Source organism: Onychostoma macrolepis, chromosome 03 (assembly GCF_012432095.1).
Source record: "Onychostoma macrolepis isolate SWU-2019 chromosome 03, ASM1243209v1, whole genome shotgun sequence".
Lineage (NCBI taxonomy): Eukaryota > Metazoa > Chordata > Actinopteri > Cypriniformes > Cyprinidae > Onychostoma > Onychostoma macrolepis.
This window is the reverse complement of record NC_081157.1, coordinates 23084897-23111257: the sequence shown is the minus strand read 5'-3', so window position 1 is coordinate 23111257 and position 26361 is coordinate 23084897. Positions and strand designations below refer to the sequence as shown.

The window sequence follows — 26361 nt, the reverse complement described above, 5'->3', positions numbered from 1 at the left end:
GCCTGCAATGCTTCACTCGACTGCATTCAACACCTCTAGAATCTGCACTAAAGACAGCTCGCTTTCGTTCCATTGCAAATACAACACTGATGTTGCCTTTACCAGCAGAATGCTACAGTTTACATACTCGGCCCTCTATTACCTAAAATATCCAAATCACATTTAAATTTATGCATTTAACAGATGCTTTCATCCAGAGCAAAAGCAAATCTGTGCATTCAGCACCAGTTTTGTGGAAAGTTACTTTTAAAAGCAATGCATTACAATATTGTGTTACTCCATAACTAAAGTAACAAAATGTGTTACTTAGTTACTCTTTGTGGAATGTAATGCGCTACATTACTTTTGCATTATTTTTTGTCACCTGGGCTGGGCTTGCTTGTTTTTTAATAGCAAAAAAAAAAAAAAAAAAAAGTTACCAGTTACTTGAAAAAGTTATCTGATTACAAAACTCTCATTATTTGATTAACCGTGCTAATAAAGCGAGGGAGGTGGTCATCTATCTGCGGGACACAAACGTGCAGACAGGCCAGTGCATGCGCCCACCCTCTCCTCCCCCATAAAGACACTTCCTGAAGCATTCCAGCCCCGACCTACAGTTGGACAAACAGCTGCGTGACGCTTACTGAACCCTTGGCCTTCTCCTACTCTTACAGAGCCTGCAGAGAGAGACGGACACGACCAGAGAGGAGACACAAGACAGCGTCCCGTCACACACCCCGGTGAGTCTCACATCTTCCTGTCTTGAGTGCAGATTACCAACCCAATCTCACAACAATTCGTACATATTTTACGAGGCGGCTAATTCGTATGACCTCACTCGTACAAATTCATACGATTTTTGCCGTATGAATTTGTACGAATGACCTACACCTAACCCCGCCCCTAAACCTACCCGTCACTGGGGTTTAAACAAATCGTACGAATTCGTACGAATTAGCCACCTCGTAAAATACGTACGAATTGGTCGCGAGATAGCGTTGAGATGATACGTTTTGGAGACAAACTAAGGAGCCAGAATCGAGGAGATGCGTAAACAATCTGGCGCTGCAGCTTCCAAAACCACACATTTGGCTTGAGCTAGAGCAAAAAAACACAAAACATCCCGTCTCAATAAAACCCCCTCTGAAATCAGATTGAGAGCTTAATGAAAAGTCATTTAGTAAGTACATGTGTGTTTGTGTGTGTAAGCTATGCAAGCGTGAGGTAAACGTTTGAACCCGCGACGCTCAGCTTCGGTTCCAACTCTAATCGAACACACCTGAACCAGCCAACCAGGGTCTTTGGGTTCAGTGGAAAAATACAGCGTGCTCGCTCTCAATTTGCATACTTATGCTAGGTGCTAAAAGTATGTACTCTGCTGGTTATGAAAGTACAAATATTTGAGCATGTAATAACCCAGCTAACAGAAAAATGTTCCAATTAAGTTATGAAAATGTTATGTTTGACATCCAGTTTGTTTTAAAAGACATTTTTTTTCTTAGTCATGCAAACATTAAAGAAAATATTAATGGAATGCTCCATTTCATCTTTTTGCAAACATTGTTTACTTTTGAAACAAGCAATTAGTAACATTTAAAAACATCAGTCTAAACGTTTTTTTTTTTTATGTATGTAAGTAAGTGTTAACATCTAAATTCGTTATTATTCATTGTTAACTTACAATTTTTCAATTCATACATTTAACATTTCTACTGAATTGCAAGTAATTTTCTACAACTAAATATACTAAATGTCTTGTAACTCAAAAATGATAGTGCTTAGACCATTACCATGGGTTCAATTCAATTCAATTGAAATCAGTCTAGACTTCCAGAAACAAGACTGACTAGTGACTTCTGAAGCACCGAAAAGCCCAGTGTGCACTGGAGCTGTTAATAGTGGGAGCTGGCTATAATCGCCCCTCTCTGCCTCCAGCCATGGTTGTGTTTGTATAAAGGCGAGTGGGTGTCTAGTCAAGCATATAAGCAAGTGCAGAAGAAGCGTTTCACAGCCTGGTCGAGCATGTAGCAGCAGTCAAGCCTTGAGCCCATTTAGATGATGGGGGTTCCTGTATTGTACTGCCTGAGGTGGGACAAGGGCATAAAAAACAACTAACTCCCCTCACCCTGTCATGGCCTGTCCCAACAGCCCAAGGGTCCCTTCACTACTGTGTGTCCTCCATTCCCTCTTGACCCGGACACAAGTCAGGACTTACATAACTTTATTGTTGACAGCAATAAAGTTTGTGTAAGTACATAAATATATAATATAATAAATTTAAATTTAAATATTTTAATGCATTCTATTTTAAACAAGACTATAAGCAAATATGAAATATAATAAATAAATAAACTTTATTGCTGACAGTATATAAAGTTTGTCTAAGTGTATAATAAATATAATAATAAATACATTTTTATAAAACAATTTTAAAAACTAAAATATATATTTTTGTATATATAACCACAGACTGTATTCTGTTTTAAGCAAATATGAAATACATAAATAACTATTGTTGACAGTATCTAAAAAGTTTGTATAGGTATACTGTATAATTAATAATACATTTTTATACAACAATTTAAAAAACAAAAGTTATAGACTTTTGGGGCTAATGTGTGGGCTTAATGTATGCTATTTCAAGCAAATATGAAAAAAAAAAATTTAAAATTAAAACAACCATGTTGTTGAGTCCTGCAAGTGAAGAGAGACGGCAAAAAGAAAGAGAGGGACAAGGCGATTATGTGTTGTGAGGTTCATGTACAAACACTCAAATATTCCTGTAACTAAAGGAATTCTGTCTCAAGTGGTCTGAAATTCTTCCCTTTCTGGAAGAAGCATCTGTGTCAACAGGACATCTTTGGTTTAGCATAAAAGCTGAAGCGGCGTTACTCGATACTCAGGCACATAGTGACATCCTGCTCGTATTTGTTTTACACTAAGCCTGCGAGTGTTCTGCTACATATCCAGTTCCCCTGTGTACACGCCGCAGTGTGTTCGTGTTTGGATAAGTTCCTTGAGCAACACTAAAAGTTTGTCTCGATGCATTACCGCCGTTTGCGCAAGAGTACAGCGAAGGTGTTGAATTAGACTAGACTTACAGCACAATGAAGACTGACGTAACCTAAAAACGCACAACGGAGCCGTACACGTGAACACACACCCTGCATATACACTCCGATGTTTACACTGTCACAGACCAGCCACAGTGATGTGTGACGGATACATGAACCCTTACACGCTGAAGAAGAGCCAGAGTGTGTGTGCTGACGGATGAAGGGGCTCGTGGGATTGCTCAAATTGAATGTTTAAAGCAGAGTTGAATGTTTATGGAGCACTTGGTTAGCGTGTCTGAGGATATTGGGAAGGAAGAGACCCCTTTTTCCCTTTGCACCTTTACGCTTTACAGCACACTGCAAAAAAAAACTCATATTTACAGAAAAACATGCCACAATACTAAACATTCTTAAATCATTCACTTGAGATTTAACATAAACATTAAATAAGATGAAATTGCATAAGATATAAAGTTGTCTGAAAAAATAAAAAACTGAATTCAGTGACTTTCTGCTTAAAATAAATATGCATATAAAGGTATTAAAATTAAATTGATATTTTATTTTGAAAATGAAATTATATACACATCATGCAAATGTATATAAATAAACATTTAAATACTTTAACATTTTTATTAAATATTTTTCATATAAAAAATTAATAGATATTTAATAGATAAGAGGAATGTATACACACATTTATTTTAAATATATGATATAATGTTACATAATTTTTTTAATTTAAAATATTGATCGAAAATGACATATTTAGTATATTTATACATTATAATAGATTAAACCACAAATTCTGAGTCATTTATTACTGTAACATGAAAAAGGTGATTAATATATAATATTTACGTTATTCAAAATTATAGTTGTTGTTGTACTCTCTTTAATGAATTAAAAAAGTCACTGCAAACGACTTTGAATTAAGTTCTGACAACATTAGCTGATTTAAACCGAAGTCCCTTTAAGGCAAGTCATGCCACTCGGTGGCCATCTTTGAAACGCCTCTGGGGCATGCAAGTGCAGCTCCTATCTCTTTGAATGGGGAAACATCAAATTCTCCAAAACTGGTTGGCAAGCTTACGATTAAATTTCATATTTGAAATCACCAATGAAATCTGACAACAACTGTATCATAAATGTTGTTTCTTTTGCTCAAATAGCGTTATAAAAAGCTTATTTCTCAGGCTAGACGTCTCGGCACACGTCTCAGAATGCTGACTGTTTCTATAGCAACCGGGACTTCTAACGGCAGCTGCAGTGATGTGCTGACTTTACCGATTAGAGATTGGCTCTTTCATTCAGAAGGCGGGGCTTCCTGCGATTGAGTGGCCATATTGAGCGTTGCATTTTTCCCCATTCAAACCTATACGAGTGACACGTCTTGGGTATTCTATAGTCCTTGTTTAAACTCACTTGATTTCAGTCATTTTGCATCTCAAATAAATCCATCTTTATTTAAGAATGGTACATCCTGCTATAGAAAGCCATTTTTTGTGGTTCTGTGAGTGCTCTTAAGGATACCAGAGCACTCGAAAGTGTTACAGGTTGCAACATGTTGATAGTCCTGATGTTCTCGCATGGATGGTAACCACAGTCCGTAGCTGGTGGTGCATCTATCTGTCTCTGCTGCCTGTGGGGTCTCGCGTCAAACAATGCCATCTATTGTAACCTTTGAGGTAACAGATGGATCCGCACGGCATGTTTATCTTTTCCTCAAATACAAGACGTTCATGTGTGTGTGTGAGTTCTGCAAAATGGCCCCAGGGCAACCAGACTCGAAAAATCACCAACGGAAAAGAGGCAAGTTACACAAACAGGTTATCGGTGGGTAAACATCACAGTCAGCTGGAATGAGGAAAAACGCAGCCTTACTGATGCTGTCAGCAGTAACACATAAAGACATTCCTAGACAATTACATGCCGTGATGAGCTCCTGGCTTTCAACAGACCATTCAGACTTGGCAACACTGTCTTCATATCTGAGATCAGTGACATTTATTAAATACACACCAAGTAAATTTCCACTTAAAAAAAGTGTCTTTGTAGATCTCATGAAGACCTAGTGCAGGTCAAATTTATTAAAAAAAATAAAATTGATATTTTTAGAAACTGTGTATGTGTATAATATAATACAATATCATACTATAATATAATATAATATAAATGCATGTAAAAATATTTTAAATTTAAAAAATATATATTTGTAAAAATTTTATTCCTAAGAGAATTTTATGTTAAAATAAAATACATTTAAATTGTATATTGTTTTATAAGTCTAGTGTTAGGAAATTCTATACAGTATAATATAATATAACATACTATAATATAATATAAATGTATATAAAAGAAAAAAAAATCAAGTTTTAAAAGATTTTATTTCTAAGAAAATTATGGAATTAAAATTGTTTTTGTTTAAGTATATTGTACTATAAGTCTACTGTTATTCTATACATTGTGGCTTTATTTTCAAGATATTTAAGCTCATTTAACCCCTTACACAAAATACTTTAATGAAAATTAGTGTAACATGAAAAGGGTTATTAATATATAACATTTAAATTATTTATACATCATGATAGTATTTGTTGTCTTTAAAAATTAATTTAAAAATAATAAAAAAAATATTCAAAATAAAATATTCAAAAAAACTATAAAATAAAAATAATTTAAATAAAAATGCATAAAAATGTAAAAATCGCAATAATGAGAATCCTTATTAAAACAATGGACAATGCGCTTAACTGAATTGAGAATATCACAGTGCAAATAAAATTGTAAGGCTCCTAGATCAAATGATCTTTATGCAAAATATAATTTCTTAATTTTTACCTTTGATTTTGGGGCAAAATGTGATATTTCTTGACAGGGGATTGTATTCGCATTCACGGCACGCACAAAATACCATGCAAAGAGACCCAAAAGACGCTAAATGTAGCGTAGCTGTCACATGTTGTAACCTGTATGTGCGACTAGCAGATAACGCAGACGGTGGGCTAATGATCGTCTAAAAGAGGAGCTCTCAGTGTGACGAGAGATTCAGAAGCTTGTGCACCTTCAGATTCCACGCATTCTTACCTGCTGCACCAACAATAAGCGTCTTTGCATGTGTAAACAGGCACGCATGACATCCACGACTAAGAATGCTAAGCGTTCACCTGATGGCGACTTTTTCCGATGTCCGTCAAAAGCAACGTTATGGACGAAGAGGTGAAGGTTCTGTTTGATTTGTGTGTTTGCAACCCACAGAAGCTGCAAGTACATGAGCCGCAATTTGCTTAAGCGATTGCAATCAGAAAACAATTGATAAATAGGAAGCGCGTGCGATGGCTTGTTTGAATGACAGAACAGGTAGAGTCACTTCAAACGAATGTTTGGAGTTGTGAGGAAGTCACAGAGGTACAGAGGAATTTAACACACAGTGGGTTACATAAGTTCATCCTCTGTTAACTTTCTAGTTGGCCGTTGTCTCTCTGTATTAAAGCCATCACAGCTGTGGACGTTAGAGAGAACAGCGTCTCTTTCTCTTCGGTCCAGCGGGGACAAACAAACCCGGTGCCGGCCTCACACACATTAACACTTCAGACCTCAAGACTGCACCGCCTTCCTCACACTTAAAGGGACAGTTCAGCGTTTTGTCATCATTTACTCACACATGTAGTTTCATATGTTGTTGTGTGACTTTCTTAAGTGGAACAAAAAAGAAGACCATAAATAGCTTTCAAACCATGCAGGCTAAAATTTTATTTTTATAAATATAATATATCCATAACTACCAGTGGGCTAAGAAAAAAAACTTGTTTTCACTTAATCTGCTCAGTTTTGTTGCTTCATTAAAGGTCACGTCGCCCTATTTTCAAGACTGCCTCCCGGTCATATCGGCACTTCAAAAAGCTGTCAGTCCTTTTAAGAAAGAAAAATAACATTACTGGCAAACTTTGCTAGCTGGCTATATGCACTTCAAAGACGGCCACAGATCAGCAGTGTTCTTGTGTAACCTGAGAAAACCTGAAAGGTCCTATGTTTACCTGTCATTGAGTGACTTGTGACCTTTGCAGACCTGAGGAACAAACCTGAACCCTGATTGCAGACCATGCAAGTTATTTAGTTAATGCGATCAATGGCAGTGTAGACACTCCAAAATGGATTTTAATAATCTACATCAAGACTAATACCTAGAATGCCGACTTGTGGGTCTCATAACTATAGAGAAACAATTTTAGCCACAAAAGAAAAAAAAATGTTGGTAAATCATAATTATGACATTAAAAGATTGAGATACTAATTCATAAACATGCGATAAAATTATGAAATGAGGTACGAGACATCTCATAACTGAGTGTCATAATTTAGACCTTTTTATCATAATTTTGTCAATGTAGACTTTTAAACTCACAATTATGATTCTATTATCTTAATGTCAATTTTGACTATCTTAATTTAAAGTTGTCATAATTATGACTTTTTATCTCATAATTGAGTTTGTCGTAATTTAAACTCATAATTAGCCTATGCCTTTTTATCTCATAATTGAGTTTGTTGTAATTTAAACTTTCTCCCATAATTATGACTTTTTAGCTCATAATTTCAACTGGTCATAATTTTGACTTTATCTCATAACTGAATTTGTCAATTTCAAAATCTCATAACTTTTTGTCAATGACTTTATCTCACAATCTGAACTTGTCATATTTATGACTTTATCTCATAATTTCAACCTTTTGTCATAATAATGACTTTTCCAATTTTTGACTGTCATATTTTTTATGACTTTTTAATCTCATAACTGAAGTTATAAAATTTTTATCTGAATTTCATTTTTTATCATAGTAATGACTTCTCACATTTTTTTTTTTTTTTTACTTTTTATGCCATAATTATGTCTTTCTATTCCATAATTCTGATTTACCAAAGCATGACATTTTTTTAACGGGGCAGAAATGGTCTTCGATACATTCCATACACAGCAGATTCTTAGAGAGCTAATCTTCCTGAAGAATCTCTGTGAAATGGAGGTGCGCTGACAGCAGAGCTTTGAGATCATTGATCAATCAGTGCTGATGGGGGACATCAGGGCCAGGCATGCATCAAGACCTACACAAACATGAAATAACAAGTGTGCGTGCCTGCTAGAAGCCTGACATCTGGCCTCAGCAGCAGAAGTAATGCTAATTCCTCAGAGCGAGCGCTTGTAAATCCATTTCCTTTTGGACTGCTCACTCCAAAGTGTATGGCAGACATCTGCAGTCTGTCCGTCCCTTCCTTTCCGGCTGCCCACACGGCCGGTCCCAGGACATGCACACAGTGCTCCGGCTGCAGTCTGGCACGGGCCGGGGCGTCTGCACAGGCACACGTCTGGAGCGTTGGGTTTCAGCGCAGCCCAAGGGCGGCAACAGACTCAAAGCACCTGCCCGTGCTCGGGATCGTACCTGCAGCGAAACATCTCTCTGATGTCGGAGGTATCGCCAACAAAAGGGCCTGATGAGATCCGGTTGCAGCCAAAACACAGGGTCCAGACATGCCTCCTGCAGCCTGCAGCCGAGCAGCTAATTGAACGGAAAACACTGTCGATTCTTTGTTTCGTAAATGAGTGTGTCAGGCTGAGGTTGTGGGCAAAGATGGTTATCAGCACCACCATGAAAGATCTGGGGGATCGTTTTCAATGCATTCACTATGACTGAAGCTGATCTAACCGTTAAGAGCTTATGCAACAATTATGAAAATATAGAATAAATCCTTCTTGTCTAATGGTCCCTGTCCAGGTAATTATAGCTAGCTTGGATTTAAGAGAAATAGTTTACTCAAACAAAAGTATTTATTAAATTTAAGAATATATCATTTTAAAGATTTAAAAATACTTTTTTTTTAAATTATATGTAATACTTATTATTTGAATATATGCGACTAAATATAATTATAATAAATTAAAATGACATGTAAATAATTAAATGTTAAATAAAAAATATAATTACATATTTATTAAATATCAATTTGGCTTATGTGTCACTAAATATAATTAGAATAAATGACATTTATATTCGATATTTAATTTTGTAACATTTAAAATGATTTAATATTATATTTGTAACTAGATCATTATATGAATGTGACTAAATATATTTTATTTTATTAAATAAAATTGTAAATTTATTTATTATAGAGGAATATTGAATTTTATAGAAATTAAAATATTTAAAATTCTATTCATTATTAGCTCTTACTGTGTTTAAACGTGACAAAATATAGTTGTAATAAATTAAATGTATTTTTAAAATGTAATAATATATCTATTAAACGTACCAATTTGGTCAAATTTTAATTATTTAATAGCCTATTATATTTATTAATAGATCTTTCTGTATTTGAATATATATGACTAAATAAAATGTTAATCAATTTAAACCATTTAAACTATTGATTTAAAATATTTTTAATATAAGTACTGTATATTTACATTTATCAATTAAAAATACTCTATTTATTATTAGACCTTATTATATTTGAATATACGTGATTTTGAATCACATAAGGACTTTGTTCTGTCACACCAAGAGTGAATATATTATTTGAAGTCTTCTAAGGCTACATATCATAAAATGAATACAGTGAATGAGTCATATGAACTAGTTTTATGGTCATTGTATAATTGTCACGGTACGGGAAATGGTAAACACTTAAGAAAACATCTCCTTCCACAGAAGAAAGTCAGTCGTATGTGTTTGGAGCAACATGAATGACGGATTTTAATGTTTGAGTGAACTACTCCTTTAAATCTCATCACAATGCAGAAAAAGAGCAGTGTTTTATTCAGACAGGACCATCTTTTATGTTTACCGCAGACAGTAATGGCAGCGACACGCTCTTATCCAGGTCACGGCAGTAAATCCTGAACCGAAGGAAAGCATTCTTCAACTAATGATAGCCACGGTTCACAAAAACATGGACAAGAGAGCAGTAGAGCGCAGGCGTTTGTATGGACGACTCTTTTGGTGAAAACAAAACCGTCCTAGTCATCAATCAGCGCAGCGCTCAGAGATACCTTCAGCTTTGAAGTGTGCTGTTTTGTTGTGGTCGCATGAATATATCAGAGTGAGTGTTTAAACCAGTGAACTTCAACTGAAGTCTTTGTCCTGTTCAAAACACAATACTCTCTACTCGACTGAATTACTACACACTCCACAACAAAGGGAAAAACACACATCATCAGGTTTGGCAGGTATAGTTACATTACATAACACTGAAACTCTTCCCGTAAATAGTAGCTGTTAAAGTGGCATGTGCAAACTGACATGTTTCTGTATGAAGATGATCATTTCCCTCCTGCTGCCATGAATCAGTGTTTTATGGCTGCTTGTTGTCAGGTTAAGGGATGTAGTGGTGCACTGTGGGTAACGGGGTCCAGCTGTGGACAGGTGAGGCGGCTAACAGGAAGTCTTTGTTTCATCTCGCAGAGACAGGGATATGGGCGTTTAGGATTAAAGAATCAACCCTCAAGTATGTTACTCTACCAAGAATACCTCAATGGATGTAAACTAGAAAGATATCTTTACAGTAGCTGATGTGCAAGTCTTGCGCAATATCTACTGTGAAACAAAATGACATGAGATGCTGTCAGAGACCAAAATAAATGTAACAAATAAATTTAGCCTCAGTCGATATATATATTTTTTTAATTACACACACATACATATATATTTTAATATAAATTGTGTAATTACTTGTCATTTTTTTCATTGTCATTAACTTTTTGCAGTTACTAAGAATTTAATATTTTATAGAATATTTAAACATTTATAGCTGATAAATTATAACAAATTTTTGCAAGTTATAATAATTTATATGAAATTATAATTGTAAAATGTTAAAAAAGGTATGAAATGTATAAAAATGGATAACATTTCTAAAATATAAAATAGAATTTCAAAAAATATTTAAAATTATTTAACTCACAGACACAAAAATATAAAATGTATAAAATGATACAATTTATATATATATATATATATATATATATATATATATATATATATATATATATATATATATATATATATATATATATATATATATATATATATATATATATATATATATATATATATATATATATATATATATATATATATATATATTTAATTATAATGTAATTAAATAATGTAATTATAAAAATATATATAAAATCTGACAATTAAACAATTAAAATTAAATTAGAATTTGTGTATCATATTTATCAATATCCATTTTTAAAAACGTTTATTTATAATATATTTACTCCTAGTTTTTGTCAAGCGAGAGAGCATGAAATGCAAGACTTTTCCTTTCCCGGCAAATTTTCTTTTTTTCTTTTTTCTTTTTTTTCTGGTTAAAGCCTTGAGCAATAACGTCCTTATCACCAGCTTTTATCAACACATTTTCAATGGCAAATACATTTCTTTGAATAAAACGGTCCCGTGCGAGGATATGCAAAGCACCAGCCGGTCAAACCACACCTGATGGCCAAAAGGGGGAACTTATAAAAGATGTTGAGAGTCATTACTAGGGGATGTGCAAATTTTCAATTTGTAATTTTTATAAACAAAACTATCATGGTTTCCAAAAGAGGCCTAAGAAATATGCTTAGTAATGAAAAAATGCCTCACTGCAGACCATTTGCATTTGCAGACCAAGTTTGGTTTGCCAGTTACCAAATGTTTTAGATTTGTTAATAATGAATAATAATTAAAAAAAATAATAATTCCCAACAAACTCTAAGGCCTAACAACTGATCAAAAGTTTGGACCAGTTACTGTTTTTTTTTTTTATTATCAATGTCTGATCATGTGACACTGAAGACTGGAGTAATGATGCTGAAAATTCAGCTTTGCATCACAGGAATCAATTAAATCTTAAAATATATTAAATAGAAAACAGTTCTTTTAAATTGTAAAAATATTTCATAATATTTTTAGTTTTACTCTATTTTAGATCAAATAAATGCAGCCTTGGTGAGCAGAAGAGACTTCTTTAAAAACGATTAAAATTTTTAAATTATTCCAAACCATCTGATCTTCTCAAAAAGAGATCCTCTCAAATTCACATCCTAAAAATGTTTAAACAAATAGTAAGTGGGCAGGATGCGTAGAGCGTGATGTAGAGCTGATAGTTGGCTGTAATGTTGGTCTCCGGCACACAGCAGGAGAGCGACTCAGAGGCGTTTTCTCATCCGCTACTTGATAAGACGCAGCCACTGGAGAATCTGTGTGCAGGACGGGGCTTTATCAGAGATCAGACTCAACTCCCACTGCATGCGTCTGCCGGCTGACTAGATCACTTCTTCTGATGCTTTGGATCGATGCACACTAGGATAAACATCAGCAACAGCTTTATCTTCATACCTGGCCTGCGTCGAGCCTCATCTTTCCACAGATGCTTCCCTTCAGAGCCACTGCTGCTTCATAAGTTAAACTACAGTTAAACTATCCTTTTAAAAAATGAGTTAAAAGTCAAACTAAATATTACTAGGATTGAGTATCAGCAACTACATTGAACAAATTGCAATTCATCATGATAGCATAATTAGAAAAGACGGAGTGAAACTGATCTTTCTATCAAGCTCTGCATCTCTGTAGTTCAGGACTGAGGTTGTTCATTATCCTGCTTCACCTATATCAGACCCAGCAGGTCTCTCTTCACATGTCAGATGATGCTGTGAAACACTACGCTTCATTCTGAAGGCTTTGTGCTCTAGAGAAACGGAAGTGGACTTTGCCCTCCGAATCCATCACAGAAAGCCTCTTTCATCCCTTAGTCCCTGTTTTTCTTTCTTGTATCTTGTATCGACTTTCCCTTCATGTTTGAAAACACCACCCTGCATGTTCAGCTGCCTTATCTGTGAGTCTTCCCCTGGTTTACGCCTTATTTTCATCACTTACACACCCAGCCTTTCATCTTTTAGTAGTGCCTCAGTCATTTTCTTCAGTGGCATTATCTTAGTTTGGATTCTTAACATTATCTTGGTTCTTTAAAACTTGACATAACACTTAAATAAATGTTTTTTTAAATATAATTTTTTTTCAAATACAAAAACAACAGTAATTATGTTTTTAATTAAAATAAAATATAAAAATAGTATAATAATAATAATAATAATATTACATTGTATTCATTAGATTATAATAAATATTATAATAATAATTAAAATAATACAAAATTATACAATAATATCAATTAATCATAATATTATTTAAATTATATATAATATATTTAATAATATTAATTAAATATAATATATATAAAGTTAATTATATTAGAATAAATAATATTATAAAATAAAATGCACATAATTTTAAAATATCAATTATAATTCAAATAATTAATTGTATAATACTACTACCACCAATAATAATAATAATTATTATTATGCAATTTTATATAAGTTATATTATAATAAATATTATAGTAATTATATTATTATTATTATTATAAATAAGTAAAATATTATTAATAATAATAATAATAAAATCAATAACATTTAAAATAAATTACAATATACATATGAATATCATAAACCCTAAAAATGAGCAATAGCACTTCTAAAAACATTTCTGCTTTCTTCATTTATTTGGTCTCCTCTGATATCGCACAAATTCAATTGAGGACATTCCCACGGTACTCTGAGAGCCAAACACCATGGGACAGGGGTGACCTCTGACCCCCTCATGATTAACTGCCCATAAAGCACTGCAATCCACCTGTTATCGGGTTATCTGGAAGGTCTGCTTGTTTTTTTCCCATCACTGCCTTCAGCAAAACAACTAATCAGCTCTCACGGACTGTGAAGCGCCATGCATCGCTGAATAGAGCTGTGGGTGAAGGAAACAGTGCATGTGTTACTCTTTCACTCACCCTCTGTTGTAAGATGTTGTCAATTCCAACAAGATAGATCACAGCTAGAGATTATTACTACAACAACAGGTATATGGTGCCAAAACACGCCAGAGAATCAATATCAGTGAACGTACATAACAAAACACCATCTTTCTGCCCTTCTGAACCTTATGTGATCTTCCCTCCAAGTACTGACATTTCAGACACATTTTTTTGCTTTTGTGCCGAGAAAAAGTTTCATTAAATAGAAAAAAAGGCAGACAGACCAAAGCAGCGCACACGTAATAAACCGAGGATTAGTTTCAGAAAAGTATGCGTGTGCTTGGCTGCGGGCCTGAGCTTTTTTTCCTGCTTTATTTGCACTGAGTGTCAGCTAAAGCCAGTGTCAGAAGACAGACGCTTGCATCACAGCCAGCAAGCCAATGGGACGCAGCAGCAGGAATGTCTAAACCTGCTCCACTGCTTTTTAGACAGAGGGAAAAAAAGACAAAAGACAAGCAAATCATCTCTCTCTCTGGCTGAACTTAAGAAACCATGGTGATGTAAGGATTACAGTTTCCTCAACAAATACAAACTGGTATCGTGAAGTTTGGGGGAGTCATGTTGTCTTGTGTTTGTATCACAGTTAAAACAAAGAAAATGTACAAAGATATATAGTACCATAGTATCACTGTAAAATTAAATAAATAAATAAATGATTAACAAAATCATTTTTTATTTTTGAGATACTATTATAGTGTTTATAATATATATATATATATATATATATATATATACATATATATATATATATACATATACATATACATATACATACATACATACATATACATATACATACATATATACATACATATATACATATATACATACATACATACATATATACATATACATACATATACATATACACACACACATTTTTTCTGTTTGAGCAATTGTGTTGTGTTTTTGGTCTTTTTATTAGTGCTTTTGTTTGTTTTTTAATATGGCCATATGTTTTTTTCTTTTGTATAATTTTAAGTTTGTTATTTTAGTAGATTAAGTTAAACTAAATGAATTTAAAAAAATGTTGCCTTGGCACCTAGCTGACATAATTGAAGGTTTTTATTAAACTTTTTTTGGTTTTAATTGACTATGGTTTAGTTTGCTATAATGACCCTGAAACTATTTAAAACCACTTAATTTATATTTGTTTATTTAAATTAGGAAATAAAGGTGAAATAATGTAATAATATAATAATATTAAAAACTATTAAAAATGTCTAAAACTTTACATTAAAGAGAAAAATAAAAAATAAAAGCTAATTCAAAATTACATGATTAAAATTAATTAATAAATGCTATAATAGTATCTGAATGATACTAAAATATCACTACAAATGGTCACTGTCGTTCATGTCACATCTAAGAGCCCATTCTTGTTAAAAATGGATGATTTCCAGTCACTGTCGGCACGAATGCACCTTAAAATATAATTTAGAAAAATATCCAGATATTATTAAAAGATCTTTAGAAACTTGCACTGACCTCAGAAGACGACTAGCAAATTTCTGTCAGCCAACACAGAATAAAATACGCCTAAAAAAAGCCAACTTGATTCTGAGATATTTCCTATTGTAAATAACTGCAGAACAACACAGGGATCAGCAGCAGGACAACGAGAGTGATGCTTCAATAATGCAGCAGGAGGGAACATAATGATCCTACTATCTCTCTGTACTATCCAATAAAACCGAGTGAGGGAATTTCACCTCAGCATGAACTTCTAATATAAAACCCCCCACACTGTCCCGGAGAGAAATAGAAGAAGGAAAATCGTGAGGGAGAACGAAACGTCTCCACCCCTCCTTTCAAGGCCAGATACGGCAGTTACTGATCTCTCAGCAGATGATAAACCGTTTCCCCAGCTCACTTCAGTCTCCCGGCTTCATAGCTCTTTATCTTTCTTGTTCTTACTCTCCTCCCCGACTCTCAAGTTCCTCCCTAAAGGTGTCTGAGCTCATCTGATGAGCTCTGTGTTTGGTGTTCAAGGTCAAACCTTTGTAAAATTTGAGACACACTTTGACTGTTATTGGCGCACACCAGTGCATCTCTTGATCTTAATATGAAACTGATGAATATGAAATGACTGAATGTTTGTAGAAAGACACAAAGTGTACAAATCACTCTCAAAAAGCTTCTCTAAGGCCACAATGTGCAACAATGACTCAGTATGTGTGCTGAAAACAAAGATAGAACTAAATGTCCAGCAAACAGCTGTAATTAGAGGTGCACTAATTCATATATTATTCAATTTTGTTTAAAATAAATTAAACATTAAACACTAAGAACTACAATCTAGGGATGCACCGATACCGATATTGGGTATCGGGCCTGATACCGAGCTCCTGTACTCGTACTCGTTAAAATGCCCGATACCTCACAGCATGTCTTAAGTGCCATATTCAGACAAAGAAACAGGACAACATGCAGCAGAATGGAGTTATTAGAGATTAAGGATGTCTACGAAGCAGATGTATGCAATGAATAATGTTAAACATTCAGTATTAATGCCTTTATAGCTGATGTGCGCGAACTGAAAAGCAAAGCGCTGAGTGGATTGAGCGGGCGCCGGCGCAGATGCGCGAGCTTGTCGAGTGAATATACTTTTCTCACAGACATCACTGGAACGTTTGTAGTTCGGTCGGATATGTCAAAAACAAGTAAGCAAAACAATGCACAAGTTACTTAACGGTAGGGAGGGAGGGAGAGAGAGAGAGCGCGCGCACTTCTGTGATCTTTATTGATGTTCGCTCACATAGCATGCATCACTTGGATTAAAACTGAATCGTAAATATAAGACAATTTATAGGGGCATTCACTATAAAATAAATAATTTATTTTCAACCTTAAGCATACATGACTTAATGGCGAAAGTGAAACTAGCAGCCTGTGTGAAATGCGCTAGGCTGTACTGTCCCTCTCATTCTGCACCAGTACAAATACGTGCGCGCGATGTGCATGTTTTGCTTGCTTCATGAGTGTTTCTGCATTAGAAAGAAAAGCAAAGAAAAATGCGACTTCTATTTCTGAAAATATCACAGTTAGGAGATTTATAACGAGTGGTTCCCTGCATTATTACAGCAAAACGCGTGATTTTAGCAGCTCTAATGCAATTGAATTAAACATGATGTACCATGTAACAGTGAAAGTAACAAAAACTTGTAAAATACATTTTAATGTGCATAATTAAGTGTGAAAATAATGGAAGGATATACAGTCAAACCAAAAATTATTCAGAGACCAAATATAATTCTTGATATTTTTTACTAGTGGGTGAAGGACACTATAGTTAATTTATGTAAGTGAGGATAGCAAAATAAAAGTAAACTGTGACCATATTATATCCAAAAATTCTTCATACAGTGGACTACCAATAAAATTGATACAAATTTGGAACCAAAAATTATTCAGACCGAGTCTGGGGAAAAAACTGAAGTTCAGGTTTGCATGCTCCTGCTTGACAGCATGCCCAGGAGACTACAGGCTGTCATTAAGGCTAAGGGTTGCCTGACAAAGTATTGATAGTTGTGTAAATATGGTCATACTAACAGCTGTCTGAATAATTTTGGTTGATTGTAATCCATCACATACCTTTCTATCAAAGTTATATATTATCGAGCTGAATTTGTTCTGACACAGTTTAACTCTGAGTTCTTGTCATATTTTACTACCATAAACTACAGCGAATAAACTGTGATAACGTGAGAAATGTTGAAGGTGTCTGAATAAATTTTGGTTTGACTGTATCTATTTGATAAATTAAGTTAACCAACTAACATTATACATACTCTTTTTGGTTTCTGTACCCAATATTTAAGAAATTTACAAATGCAATGAAAATATCGGTATCGGTACTCGGTATCGACAAGTACCAAAAATAAAAGTATCGTGTCGGGCGAGTACTAGAAAAAGTGGTATCGGTGCATCCCTACTACAATCAATTGTAGTGTTGGGTCCGAGAAAATGTCAAAGTCCAAGTTCATTCACAATTGCAGTTCAAGTCCAAGTCACCCAACTCGAATCAGTTGTTTTAAATGTTAATTTAAGCATCATAAATTATGAAAAATGGAGTATCATTTCAAAATCTGCTAAAGATTACATCAAATACCATTATTAAATTATAAAATGCTATTTTTTGATAAAAAAAAATAAAGTGAACATCACCTTTAAGTCCAGTATGAGGCTCCAGCAGGACCGTACGTCACTACCACAACCTATTGTTTGAGTACAACCATGTCAAAAGACCTCGCCTTTGATCACCCTTTGAAAGCACTTGGTGTTAAGCAAGCCTTTTACTTGGCCACATAAAAAGGCTGACCTCATAGACTCAGAGGAGCAGAGAAACAAACACCATGGCATGTACTGCAGTATGCCTTGAATTTGCTAAGAGGAAGTTAGAAACAAAATAGTAACTTTACCAACTGCTGACAATTTACTTTAACGGTTTGATCATTGATTTATGCCATTTCTAAACTCAAAGTCAAAGTTCAAGACAGGTGTGTTTAAATGTTTCAAAGTCCAAAAAAAAAACAATGTGAAGTTAATCGTGCAAATGTTTACTTTGTTTTCTTGTTGCACTGCAGGCTTGAAGGGGTGAATGTAGGCAGCAACATGAAGCTCTGCCTCCCTCTACTGCTGCCCCTCCTCTTCTACCAACACTTGTGGTCCCTGGCATTGGCCAACTCCTGTCCGAAGGACTGTACCTGCCAAGCCCAAGACTCCATATTCTGCTTTAGCCGCAAAGACACTAAAATGCCCAGCGAAGTACCCACAACGACTAAGAATCTCTATGTGTTCAAGAACGGCATCGAGTCCCTTTCCCAAGAGGACTTTCTTGAGTTGGAAAGCCTAGAGATGCTGGATCTAAGCCAGAACAAGTTGAGCGAACTGCCAGATCATGTGTTTGAACCCCTGTCCTCTCTCCACAACCTGGACCTGTCGGCAAACCAGATCGTACACATATCCAAGGACAGCTTTGCTGGACTGGAGCATCTGGAGAGGTTATATCTCTACAGCAACCTCATAGAGAGCATCCATCCTGCTGCTTTTGATGGCCTACAGCAGCTGCTGGAGCTCAAGCTGCAAGGTAACACACTGACAATAATGCCTGCTCTGAAAATGCCCCATCTGCTTCTGCTAGACTTACGGTTCAACAGCATCCCATCGCCAGGGCCAAATGACCTCCAGACACCCAAGTTGGAGTCACTGAAACTGGGTGGGCTGGGGCTTAGCAGTCTGGACGAGGAGCTCTTGGGAAGCTTCAAGAACCTCCATGAGCTCGACATCTCCAACAACCAGTTAACAACTTTTCCAGGGGTACTGCGGGAGGCAAGGGGCTTGGTTTCTCTGAATTTGGCTGGGAATCCCATGGGACCTGTGAAATGGGAGGACTTTGAGAAACTCTCAGAGCTACAGGAGCTGGATATCAGCAATCTAAGCTTGCAAGGGTTGCCGGAGACCTTAAACCAGCTCTTTCCTCACTTACAAAGACTGACCGTTGCAGAAAACCCTTTCAACTGCCTCTGCAGTCTGGCTTGGTTTCCTAGTTGGCTGCGAATCAAGCAAATTCAATTGGGTAGGACGGAAGAGACACGCTGCCACTTTCCTCCTTTCAATTCCGGTAAGGTGCTGGAGAGGCTCTCGCACCGAGAATTCGGATGTCCGATTACCACAACTGTTACGACTCGGACAGTAAAGACCACTGTACCTCCTGCCCCGGTCACCAATTTACCAAGTACCACTCATGCAGTCCTCCCTGCCAAACCTAGTGATAACCCCTCTACGGAATCCGGCAATGACCCTCCACCTCCCACCTCAAGTTCTACTATCGACCCTGACCTAAGATCAACCTTTTGCCCACCCAATATCTGCCTAAATGGAGGAACATGTTGGCTGGACAACAAAGGACGTTTGGAGTGCATTTGTCTACCAGGAACATTGGGGAGATACTGTGAAAAAGAGGAAAACCCACAAGCCCATGAGGACCATACAGAGGACCCTACTGTACCAGAACCTGAAATAACAGCAACATTGGTAACTAGCTCCTCAATACTCTTAGACCTTCACCGGTACATTGATATGCGCCCCCACATCCGTGGCGTAAAGTTAACTTACAAGAACCTTTCTGGTCTGGATAAACGTGCCAAGCAACTCAACATTCCGCCTAGTTACCCGGAATACACAATCCGTGGACTTCAGCAAAACTCTACGTATTCTGTATGTGCCAGTCCGTTGGATGAACCTGGGGATGTGGACAGATTATGCATAGAAACCCAGACAATCAGTCAGCAGCTAACTCCCACTGGAGCACAACTGGGGGATCCGAAGCTCACTACGATGCTCATCCCTGCAGTCGCCATCCTCCTTCTGCTAGTCCTAGTAGCCGTGGCTGTTGGGGTAGCTTGCTACATGCACAAAAAGAAATCAAAGGGACACCTGGACTTAGAATGTGATCCGTCACAGCTGGAGCTGGAGGGTCTGGAAAATGGGGAACTACCCCAAAAGCAAGAGATTATCTCCTGTCCGTCAACAACACAGAAAGGTGGCTTGGACTACGAGGTGCCCCTCATGCAGGATCACTGTACTGCGAACAACAACAAGAACAGTTTGAAACCCTCATATTTCTGATAATTGCAAAAGGTTTGTGACTTACTTGCATGCTAAAGCATGAACAATACTGCCTTACAAGGTACCACCATGGACAGTGAGATCAGCCACCAGGTTCTTTGTAAAGAGACGGTGGCATTTAGGTGATTCCTGGTGCATATCCTATAAGGGCATTTCTGTCAAAATGACATCCTCCTAAGTGCCTTTTATCATATGAAAGACTTTACATGCCAAACTTTCAACCACAGATTTTGGTGCATTTTAAAATGGCTGCCAATTTTACAAAGGACATATGGCTAACTGAAAAAAAAAAATGTAGATTAAATTTTGATGTGTAGCACCTGTGTGCAACTCTTAGGAGCTGCACTAACTGTGAACCGTAAACCCTACATGTGAGTGGGTAATTGAAGATTATGGACTTAAGTTACGAGGCTGACTCTTATGATGCTTTGTCTAACTGATACGCATTGTTTCTTTGTTTTATATTTGTACCCTTTTTGTAAATGTTTTTGTTCAAATATGTGACTGTTACCAGGCGGCTGCTCTTCCCCCATATCTCGTGACTTAAAAAGCAGACAAAACACAAGATTAAAAATTTTGGAGATTAAAATTTACTTGTACCACCAAGTGAATCAAAGGCTTTAGTTTGGAAATGTCAGACAGTCTAAGCAGTTGAAAGTCTGTCCAGACTTGAAACTAAATCTCTCCTCTAAGTTGCAGCCACTATCCCCCTTTGCCCTCAGAAAAAGAGACTAAACTAAGGTTGAACAGGAAGATGGCTGATTCAAAAGCAGATTTATACACAGTATGCTCTGTTGCAAACACAAATTAGGCTCGAAATATATCATTGAAAGCTACAAACCAGTGGGATCTTTTAAATTATTTATTTATGTACTGAAAAAGGGGGTGTTTCCTAGACCATTCTGCAAAATTAGATTTTGCAGTATTTACATTACTTGACAGATATTTCCAGTCACTTGCAGTCAACACCATTTTGCCTTAAGACAGGTTTACGTGTTCAAAAACACTAAAGCGTGTGTTTGGATAGCTTTTAATATTAGCAGTCTACCATATTTAAACCAGTGTAAAAACACACACTCCAACTCCCAGCTATCCAGAATTTACCATTCACTTGCAAGATATAATGAAAGAGCATAAAACAACCTAATAACAATCCAGTCAGTGATTGATGACTCTGTTAAATTTAAGAAATGTAAGAATCTTTAAGTTTACCCAAAACTGCCAAACTCAGAAGAGACAGTGGGAAGCTGTGCTGATTTACCTCTGTGAGGAAATGTGTTACTATTTTAGCACTTGTTCTACAACCTGTCAAATGGTGTTTCCAAAAAAAAAAAAAAAAGTTAAAAAAATAAATTGTTTTAGTGCATCTGAAACCTTCTGCTTAAAAGGAGGATTTGCAATTGAAAATATTTTGTTGTTGTTGTTGGAATATCCAAACTGGAGAAAAAAAAAAAAAAAAAATCTCAGCAGTATGAAGCATTGAAAATATTTGTGAATATTTTTGATAAGATCTGCCTTTAATTTTCCCTGTTTAATTTGGGAAGCTCTTTTTATACTTTTTTTTTTTTGTCTACATGGAGACGTGTGTATATGTATGATATGTATTTTCAAAAAGCTGCAAAGAAAATAAAAAAATAATAATTAAACTACAGTTTCATATCCTTTTTTCTCGCTCAAGCTAGCTGGTCTGATTAACAGCAGAGTCAATTAGATTAACTGACGTTGAAGGCATTTAATTTGTTTTTGGTAAAAAGATTTAATAGACAAAAACAAATGTTTTTTTCTCTCTCCAGAGGAGTTTGCACACAGAAAGAGAGCACCAGCATCCTCAACACCATCTGCAAGCACGCCACCCAAAGCAAACTTTTATGAGGAATTTTAGAATTTGAGTGCCAGGGAAAGGTAATAGATTTTCCCTTTATGGAGAAAGCTTGAGGTAAACAATTTTATTAAAAACAAATGATCGCCAAAACCAATAGGTGCCGTTTGGCCTCCATTTACGTCACTGGACTGAAGCTAATGAGCATTGTTTGTTAATACGCAAATCCTTAGACTGACCACCCACCTGTTTTACAGGTACATTTGGATGGGTTTGCAACAAACGCTCGCACCGCCTCCAAAGTCTGCTTTTCTGCAAGCATCCAGCTGCAATCTGTTGTATATTAAACCCGTTTAACAACACAAACACATAAAACAGCCCACCGCTGTCCAGAACTAATAGCATTTCCATTTGTAATGAGCGCAATCATGTCAAACAATTAAAAACAACAAAAACTCTCACACAGCGAGAGAACAACAGCCAGGGCATCAGATGGAGGCAAATTTGGCCAGAAAGCATACAAGCACACGTCAGTCACGGGAGAAACAGGCAGGCGTGTGTGTGTGTGTGTGTGTGTGTGTGCGTCTGCTTTCCAGCTTTTCAATAAAAGGCCTCCTTTATTCTGTGATTTTAAGAGAGCTGGTCCTCTGGCCGCGCTCCAAAGCCAGACTCAAACTGAGCGGCTCAAAGGGCCTATTGTAGACACCCGAGCTGACTTTTTCAAATTATCTTCCAAAAATTCCACAGAAAATTACTGCTGAGTAAATATTGTTCTGCTCCTTTTTTTTTTTTTTTTTTAAGTCAAGCTGCAGAGGTTTCGTTTCCAAACTCAGTTCTTGAGTGATGACGCCAGGCCTTAACACAGGGCTGTGTGTCTTATGAAAAGACACATTTTTGTCCTGGTTTATGCCTCATTCTTGCCATAGATGCTTTAATGTTACAGCAAACCTACAGGTACAAACATGAGCATGAACCTCAGTCAGATAGATGGGATACAGTTATATTGATATTCTGGCCGTATATAAGCAATAAGCCCAACATTATTTTTTATCCTGTAACCACAAAAATACTGTAGCCTATATATTACTTAGGAGAAAATTTAAAAAAGCAATAAAAACTCAAATGAAAAGATTGCATGCCACCTTAAGAATGTAGACATGATTACATTATAATGTGCATTAGGACAGATAAATATAGCTTTTAAAATTTGCTTTAAAAAAGACTTAAACTGAATTATGAAAAATAAGTTTAGTAAAGGAATGATCTAACCTGCTAACCATCTAACTGTTTTGGGATGCAACAGAAAATTGTAAAATAGGCAGGAAAAATTAAATATTGGAATAAATAAAAAACAGATAACAATATGTGACCCTGGACCACAAAACCAGTCTTAAGTGTAAATTTTTTCGAAATTGAGATTTATACATCATCTGAAATCTGAAAAATAAGCTTTCCATTGATGTATGGTTTGTTATGATCGGACAATATTTGGCCGAGATACAACTATTTGAAAATCTGGAATCTGGAGGATGCAAAAAAATCTAAATATTGAGAAAATCGCCTTTAAAGTTGTCCAAATGAAGTTCTTAGCAATGCATATTACTAATCAAAAATTAAGCTAAGTTTTGATACATTTACGGTAAGAAATTTACAAAATATCTTCATGGAACATTATATATATATAATATATAAAACTTATATATATATATATTATTTTGAAGTTTTATCAATTTTTATTTTATGCCAAAATCATTAGGATATTAAGTAAAGATCATAATATATATATATTAATAAATAATATATATATATATATATATATATATATATATATATATATATATATATATATATATATATATATATATATTTTTTTTTTTTTTCAGCTTTTTAAATTTTGGTTCTTTAAATTTAACTTATTTTCAGTTATTGCCACTGGTTTGAGTTATTTTATTTATTTATTTTTGTAATATTTATATTTAGTTTTATGTTATTTCACCTTTAATTGTATTATTTCAGTAATTCAAATTAAACATTTTATTTCAGTTATTGCCATTAGTTTTATTGCTATTTATATATTTTTTGCAATATTTCCATTTAGCTTTCATTTTTAATTTAGCTTTAGTTTTATTAATATTAGTACTTGATATTAAACTTTTTATTTGTTATTGCCATTAGTTTTAGATGTTTTTGCAATATTACTATTTAGCTTTATTTTTATTTCAGTTTTAGTTGTATTTAGTACTTTAAGTTAGTTGTTAGTTTTTCCATCTAATATTTACATTTTAATTTAGCTTTTCGATTTCAAGTAAAGAAAAATGAATCTCATTACTAAACAAAAATAAGCAAAGTTAATCAGAGACTGAAAATACTAAAACATACATGCAACTATGTGAACGCAAACTCTACTAACTGAAAACTGTTCAAAGCAGCTTCATAAATACGGAATCAAGCTTTATGCAGAGTACCACTTAGTTTAATGCAAAATAGCTCAAGTTTTATAAGAATATATCTTGTTTTAATGACTATATGTACTAGCTTGTGAGTAATTTTGCATAAAACAGAAGCGAAAACCACCTATACAACACACACACCATTTGTTAAAAAAAAAAAAAAGAACCCATTCACTGCTAACAGGCTTGGAGTTTGGCCTCAAAGAAAGGGAAAACATCAATCTATCACTACCTATTCTGTCCTTTGTGACCTGAGGCTGTTGTTTGATGTGTGTGATACAGTAGCGGGAAAACAGACCATCAACATCCCACCACATCACATGACTCACGGTTACACTGGAGGAGATTCATGGAGGAGATTTTGCCTTTGCTCTTATCAGATTTCCTGCCGCAAAACCACACAGGCCAGTTCATCAGCAGTTCAAGCTGTTCTGAAGATATCAAAATAGAGACGTCTCTCAAATAAAGACATTTTCCCCCATAAATACACCCTGCATAGACTCTGAAAGACCCTTGAGTTGTACAGATTGTCCTCTCGCAGGCTTTGAATCCGGCCCCGGGGCCACGGACCACAGGAATGCTGACGCTAGCAACGCAGATAGAGAACATGGGGACTGGGAAGACTGGAATGATGAAGAAAAATAGAGAAAATGAAAGAATAATGACAGAAGAATGCAGTGAACACTGAGCTCCGCATGAGGCCTGTGGATATTATGAACCACAAATGTGAAAGAGAAGGATGGAGGGGGATTTCACTGAACAATGGAGAGGAATAAAGGCATGAGAGGAAAACAAGCTGGGATACTAATGCTCAAACCTCAGAGGTGCTGGATCCCGGAGACGCTTCTGGAGGGATGTCCACTTAGCAGACAAAGGCTTCCAGCCTCCGAATTAACAATTTTACAAGCGTGCTCCAATAATTTTAGTGTTTGAGTGTTGGCCAATAATTTTATGCATCAAATAGAGAAATCATTGACCTGTTATACCTGGTATTAACATCCATCTCATCGTGTCACTACACATGTTGATGTCTATTACACCAAAACTGTTCCACAAAGTCTATATGAACAGGCTTTCCCAACTTCCAGATCAGTTTTCCTCTAAAGCCTTTTTTTTTTTATTCAGTGCTTTATGGTTTTATTCAATTTTATCATAAGTGTCCAATCAATTTATACTATTTTAATTTAGTTAATTCTCTGACATTTTGACCATTTCCTTAAAAGAGAGAACAATTAAATTGGTAAAGCTTTACAATAAGGTTAAAATTAGTTAGTTAATGTATTACGTATCATGAACTAACAATGAACACTACTTTTACAGCATTTAATAATATTGGTTATTGTTAATTTTTTAATATACTAATACATTAAAAACATTTTTGCTTAAATTATAAGCAGCTGTATTATTATGAACAATTAAATCGTTAATTATTCACTTAATGTGTTTATTAATAATGAAAATATAATAATTTCTATCAATAAATATATAAATACACAAATAAATGCAT

The 26361-nt window shown here is 35.2% G+C and overlaps 2 protein-coding genes across 3 annotated transcripts in view; one reads left to right on the top strand and one right to left on the bottom strand.

Annotated features, from left to right (window-relative positions):
• Positions 1 to 24073, top strand: part of vasnb (vasorin b) — a 32595-nt gene extending 8522 nt beyond the window's left edge. The window contains exons 2-3 of the mRNA XM_058771633.1: positions 657 to 722; positions 18542 to 24073. Of these exons, the coding sequence (XP_058627616.1) occupies positions 18570 to 20585 (2016 nt within the window). The 5' untranslated portion in view covers positions 657 to 722; positions 18542 to 18569 and the 3' untranslated portion in view covers positions 20586 to 24073. The remainder of the gene's footprint in view (positions 1 to 656; positions 723 to 18541) is intronic.
• The window catches only part of coro7 (coronin 7), a 166194-nt gene that overhangs the window by 50399 nt on the left and 89434 nt on the right, over positions 1 to 26361 (bottom strand). The window lies entirely within an intron of this gene.